This window comes from Prorops nasuta, unplaced genomic scaffold (genome assembly GCF_024137725.1).
Source record: "Prorops nasuta isolate Cenicafe-Biocafe unplaced genomic scaffold, Cenicafe_Pnas_1.2 PNAS00020, whole genome shotgun sequence".
Classification (NCBI taxonomy): domain Eukaryota; kingdom Metazoa; phylum Arthropoda; class Insecta; order Hymenoptera; family Bethylidae; genus Prorops; species Prorops nasuta.
Genome location: NW_027116817.1, coordinates 2,144,895 through 2,151,676, shown reverse-complemented (window position 1 = coordinate 2,151,676; position 6,782 = coordinate 2,144,895). Strand labels below are relative to the sequence as shown.

General features: G+C 42.5%; 1 protein-coding gene across 1 annotated transcript; it reads left to right on the top strand.

The window, feature by feature from the left end:
- The first annotated feature begins 1,412 nt into the window (after positions 1–1,412).
- Positions 1,413–2,081, top strand: LOC136780815 (uncharacterized). The gene has a single exon (XM_066739359.1). The coding sequence runs from the start codon at positions 1,503–1,505 to the stop codon at positions 2,079–2,081; it is 579 nt and encodes a 192-aa protein (XP_066595456.1). The 5' UTR covers positions 1,413–1,502.
- The last annotated feature ends 4,701 nt before the right edge of the window (positions 2,082–6,782 follow it).

The window sequence follows — 6,782 nt, the reverse complement described above, 5'->3', positions numbered from 1 at the left end:
TGCGTATTCGCGATCATGATCACCTAACTGGTAGATATAGAGGACCGGCTCATAATAATTGCAACTTAAACTTTAAAGACTCGCATGTTATTCCCGTAATATTCCATAATTTATCCGGCTATGATTCACATTTTATTTTTGAGGCGATCGTGAATACGCTTGAGGGATCGGTAAATTTGCTGCCTGTAAATAAGGAAAAATACACTTCATTTAGTAAATATCTGCGAAAGTATAATATACAGCTAAGATTCATCGATTCGTTCAAATTTATGGCATCCAGTTTGGATAAATTGAGTTCATATCTGAATAGATCTCAGCTGAAAAATTTAGAGTCACAATTTTCGGAATTAAGTATTGAACAGTTCAGCCTGCTTACGAGAAAAGGTATTTTTCCTTACGATTATGTGGATAACATTACTCGCTTGGAAGAAACGGTTTTACCTGCACGAGAGTTGTTCTACAATAGACTGTCCGATAGCGATATCACGGAAGAAGCATATAATCATGCCAAAGAGGTATGGACCAAATTCTCTGTGACAACACTCGGGGAGTACAGCGATCTTTATTTAAAGACCGATGTCCTATTGTTGGCCGATGTTTTCGAGAGTTTTTGCGATAGCTGCATGAAAAATTATAGTTTAGATCCTGCTCACTATTATACGCTTCCAGGCTTCACTTGGGACGCGATGCTCAAGCATACGGGAATCCGTCTGGAACTCTTCACCGATGTGGACATGTTGCTTTTTATTGAACGCGGTATACGCGGTGGTTTGAGCCAGTGCTCCCACCGCTATGAGAGGGCCAACAATCGATACATGCGAAACTACGATCCGGCGGAACCGTCGAAATACTTGATGTATTACGACGTTAATAATCTATATGGATGGGCAATGTGTCAACCGTTGCCAACCCACGGTTTCCAATGGATCGATGACGCTGCCAATCTCGACATCCTTAATGTGTCCGAGGATTCGTCCGAAGGCTATATTTTGGAGGTGAACTTGGAATATCCACGCGAGCTTCACGACAAACACTCCGATCTACCATTCTGCCCGGTGCGTGAGAAGCCGCCAGGTTCACACCAGGAGAAACTGCTCGCAACCGTCGACGATAAGACGCGTTATGTGATACACTACCGTGCTCTACAGCAGTGTATACGTAACGGTATCGTCTTAAAACGCATTTATCGCGGTTTAAAGTTCCGGCAGTCCACCTGGCTGAAGGCGTATATCGAATTAAATACACGCTTGCGGACAGCCTCGAAAAACGATTTCGAGAAGAATCTCTTCAAGCTAATGAACAATGCAGTATTTGGTAAGACTATGGAAAATGTTAGGAATAGAGTTGACGTGAGGCTCGTAACCAAGTGGGAGGGAAGATACGGGGCGGAAGCGTTGATTTCCAAACCGAATTTTCACAGTCGTGCGATATTTAAAGAGAATTTGGTCGCTATTCAATTGTCGAAATTATCCGCGAAGTTTGATAAGCCCGTGTACGTAGGCATGAGCATTTTAGATATTTCAAAGACCTGTCTGTATGAATTCCATTACGATTATATGCTTCCTACATTCGGCAGTAAATGTAAAGCGATGTATACCGACACGGACAGTCTAGTGTACAGTATCGAGTGTGACGATGTTTACTCGGTCATGAAACGTGATCTGGTCAAATTCGACACCAGCGATTACCCTCCTGATAATCGGTACGGCTTACCTCGAGTCAATAAAAAAGTGCCTGGGCTAATGAAGGATGAGAACAATGGAAAGATCATGACCGAGTTCGTTGGACTGAGAGCGAAAATGTATACCTTTAAGGTGCAGGACTGTACGAAAATTACCAAAAAGGCTAAGGGGGTCAAAGGTTATGTTATCGATAGAAACATAACTTTTGACGACTACAAGGTTTGTTTGGATAATTTCACCGTACAGTCCCGTAACCAAAATTTAATTCGTTCGAAATTGCACAAGGTGTTTTCCACTACTCAGCGAAAAATTGCTCTCAGTCCGTATGACGATAAACGTCACATAACACCCGGTTCTGTAGCGACTCTACCTTGGGGACATTATAGGTTAAAAGAGTAGATTTTAATAGCTGTATTTATTGTATTATATTATATTACATAAATTATTATTATTATTATTACAAAACATTTGTTATGTACATAGAATAAACATACATAACTCATAGCTATTATAAGCACTATATAATTAATATTATTAATATTATTATCATTTAAAGATATAATTAATAACTCTAAATCTATCATGATTATATTAAAATATCAATAGCCTCATTGTAAAGGAGAGATACTCCTAAAAGCGACAAATTCCTAAATGTAATACGAAGCGCCAGACGCAGCTCGTTCACACAGTCGCCAAGGCTAAGTCCCGACACGTGGCAAAATGCACTTCGACGGCAGTCGAATGTTCTAGAACAATGACGCATTTGACCATTGGGACCCACAAATGTTACCATATAAGGTGATGTTTGACGCTGCACTTTGAGGGTAGGAGCCCCAAACGTGCAGCCCCAAAAATCAGTTCGAGTCAAAAGCTAGAAGGAGCAAGTCGAGTCTCCTAGGACCTTCAGTCCTCTTATTTCTTAAACTTATCCAGGCAATCCTTTGTCTCTTAAAACTATAATTATCTAGCTCATAGCTCTGGTTATCAATTTGTATAAAAAAGAAACATTGTAAATCAAACGTCAATAAACTTTATTATACAAAAGAATTTCGAGTTTGTCGTGAATCAGCGATTGAACCACAACAAACTGGTGGCAGCGGTGGGATCCGTTGACTGGTGAAGATCAAACCTACATAAATCTTCATCCCAAGGAAAATCAAGAAAATTCTATTTCTTCGATCGACCAACCTCTACAAGGACGAACCGACGTGGACGATCATCGATACTCAACGAGACCTCCGCCAACTTCGCCTTTCTCAGCAACGGAGCGACAAACCCACAACTTCGAGGTTCACCCCGCATACTACCTCACGACTACAAGAAATCAACGACTGGAAACCAGCAGAACTTGCAGCCAGCCAACCAGTGAAAATGAGCTTTTGGTGAGTACGGTACCAATCATATCAGTAGCAATTTTAATTGTGAACCTTGTAACCGCGAGCCCATAGCGTTCGTAGTACTAAATTTCTTCCATGTACCGTAATCCCGATAATTTAGACCGAACTCAATCTGAACCCAGCTTAACTCCCGCGACACATAGCGTACCTCGACCAAATCGTGTTTCAATCTCCCGAGAGATAGACAGTTGCATCTCTCAATTAGGGAATAGAACTTTGCGTACTCTTAGGGAAACCGACGAAGGAACCCCATTTCGAAACGTAAATACGCGAAGACGGAATAGACTAACTATGGCTCACCGTGGCAACGCGAATAACGACGCCCCAGATTTAGACCATAGTTACACCGCGGAACGTCCCCCTGTCAGAATAGAAGACGCACCAACAAACACGATTCCACTTGACGAAAGCGTACCTCCTAGCGCCATAGATGCTGAAATTAGAAGATTACACCACAGCATAAGGCCCCGCGATATTAGCATAATGGAAGAAGAAAACGCGAGACTGAGAGACGAACTCTCCAGGTTACGACAAAATTTTAATAGGTTTCCCTCGAGGACCTCCACGGCAAGACCGACACAAAGAACATCGTATGTGACTCCATGCGAAAGACCTCGATACGTGCCAGATCTAGACGATGAGGAAGAAGAAGAACCTCACCACGGATATGCTTCCCTACACGTAACTCTTGGAAGAATTCCAAAGTATAAAGGAGACCCAGACGAGCTAGAACCGTTTGTGAATTCCATAATTATGGCAAACCAAAATCTACACCCGTTAGATAGAGACGAATTTCTACGGCAGGTTAGATTCACTATACTAAGAGGCAAAGCTTACACCGAAACTAAGCACAAAGTAATCGAAAATATCGAGCAACTAATACGAGAATTAGAAGAAGCATTCAAACCCCGACGGTCTACCGCGACCCTTCAAAATAGTTTAAATCGATGCCGACAAGGAAAAGATGAATCGGTACGATCCTATGCTTCTCGACTAGAAGACATATTATCAGGTTTGAAAGAAAGATGCATCACGCCAGCAAATGATCCGGCTAAAAACGAAGCCATAGAAGAATTGTTAACGCAACAAGCGAAACATCAATTCATAAAAGGATTGAATTTTAAACTCCAAGTTATGGTAGCATCTTGTGAGCGTGCAACTCTAAGAGAATCAATTGCTATCGCAATCGATCGTGAATCCTTGACTCGCTCCGACGAAGAGTACAGAACTCAACAGGGCTCGACCCATGGCAGACGCGATAACCAAGGACAACAACGATCCTCCGGACAACGGAATAATTCGCACCTCCATTGCAAACGCTGCGATAGGAAAGGACATGTAGCCGAAAAGTGCTACGCGCGACTTAGCAACGCAAAACGGACTCAGAGTCACTCATCTTCCGTTAACAAAGTATCCACCTCTTGCAATTATTGCAAAAAACCAGGACACACCGTCCAAGAGTGCCGCACATTAAAAGCAAAGCGAGAAAGAGAAGCTCAACAGAATGCAAATAATTCAGAGCAACCAATTAACGAAAACCTGAATCGACCAACACCTGTAGGAAATTTAACCGCTAATATGGTATTATGTACTCCCATAAAAAATCTGATCGAAGTACAAGCCGCTGAATTCATACGACCAGCAACCTTACTCTTCGATACCGGAGCCGATGTCTCCATAATTAAAATAAAAGTCCTGCGCAAGGAAACGATAGCTGACAAAACCCCGATTACGCTAACAGGAATAAGTGGAACACCTGTAAAGACGCTTGGATCAGTTTACCTACACGTAAAAGTCGGAAAATACACTATAGCCCATAAATTTCAAATAGTACCAGACACCTTTTCGCTAATAGCCGACGGACTAATCGGTATGGATTTCTGGAAAAGAAACAGTTTCCATTATGAAAAGGACGTGTCCTTGACGATGCTGGGACACACCTGGCCAATGAAACAAGTAGTATCACGCACGGTATCACTAAAACCGAGATCCCAAACATTAGTAGCCGCGTTAACAGATAGTAAACAAGACGGCATTGTAAACGGACACCAAATACTACCTGGAGTGTATATAGGTAACTGTGCCACTAGGCCAACCAACTCTACCTGCTGCGTCAGCATCTTGAACATCACGGAGAAAGAACTAGAGATACCCTTGCCTACAGTTGTGTTAGAAGATATTCCGAGTCCACCGACTCAGGGCAACGACCCTTCTGTACCCATAACAGTATACGCTGTAAATAATTGCGCCAGCGATCGACTCGCCCGGCTAAAGTCTCAATTAGAACTAAATCATTTAAATCGGGAAGAATTGCGCACTCTAACAGAAATCTGTGAGGAATACAATGATATATTTCACTTAGAAGGTGACAAACTCCTCACCACTGAAGCGGTAAAACACACTATTACCTTGGTAGAAAATACCAAGCCTATCTTCAAGAAACCCTATAGGTTACCTGAAAAGCATAAACAGGAAATTGATAAACAAATTTCTCAGCTAGAAGCTGACGGAATAGTACGGCCGAGCCGAAGCCAGTGGAACGCGCCACTGCTCGTGGTACCCAAGAAACCCGATGCACAAGGAAATATAAAAATGCGCATCGTCGTAGATTTTCGCAAGCTAAACGAAGCTACTATAGGTGATGCCTATCCATTGCCAAACATCACCGAAATATTGGACCAACTAGGCCACTCGAAATATTTCACCACCCTTGACCTAGCCTCTGGATTTCACCAGATAGGCATGGCTGAAGAAGACAAGGAAAAAACTGCCTTCTCCACACCCCTAGGGCACTACGAGTACAACCGCATGCCCTTTGGATTGAAAAACGCGCCAGCTACGTTTCAACGTTTAATGAACACCGTATTATCCGGACTCCAAGGGATCCAATGTTTCGTTTACCTTGACGACATAGTAATTCACGCCCCTACTCTAATAGAGCACAATAAAAGACTAAAACAAGTGTTCATTCGATTGCGTGAAAATACTCTAAAGCTGCAACCGGAAAAATGCCGTTTCCTTCGCAAGGAAACTTGCTACCTGGGTCATATAATTACGGACAAAGGCATCTCTCCAGACCCAACTAAAATAGAAGCTGTAAAAAATTTTCCAGCACCCAAGAGCGTAAAGGACGTACAATCCTTTTTAGGCCTAGCAGGCTATTACCGAAGGTTCATTGACCATTTTGCTGACCTGTCGAAACCCATGACGAACCTGTTAAAGAAAGGAGTGAAGTTCAACTGGACCTCCCTAGAACAATCATCATTTGAAAATCTAAAGGAAAGATTGACTACTGCACCACTTTTACAGTATCCAGACTTTCATCTTCCTTTCATTCTGACCACGGACGCCTCCAATAAAGCAATAGGAGCCGTGTTATCGCAAGGCGAGGTAGGCAAAGACCTCCCCGTTGCTTACGCCAGCAGAACGCTTAACAAGGCCGAAGTAAACTACAGCACCACGGAAAAAGAATTAGCAGCTATAGTTTGGGCTGTACAAAATTTTCGACCTTACTTATATGGTACTAGATTTACCATCATCACCGATCATCAACCACTTACTTGGCTTTTCAATGTAGAAAACCCAGGCTCCAGATTGATGCGTTGGAGATTAAAGCTAGCCGAGTACGATTACGAAATTAGATACAAACCAGGTACTCAGAATACAAACGCAGATGCGCTAAGTCGTATATACGTAACCACGC

What these genes read in the sequence shown, in the direction of transcription:
- LOC136780815 (XM_066739359.1), top strand. Translation starts at nt 1,503, where the DNA reads ATGAGCATTTTAGATATTTCAAAGACCTGTCTGTATGAATTCCATTAC.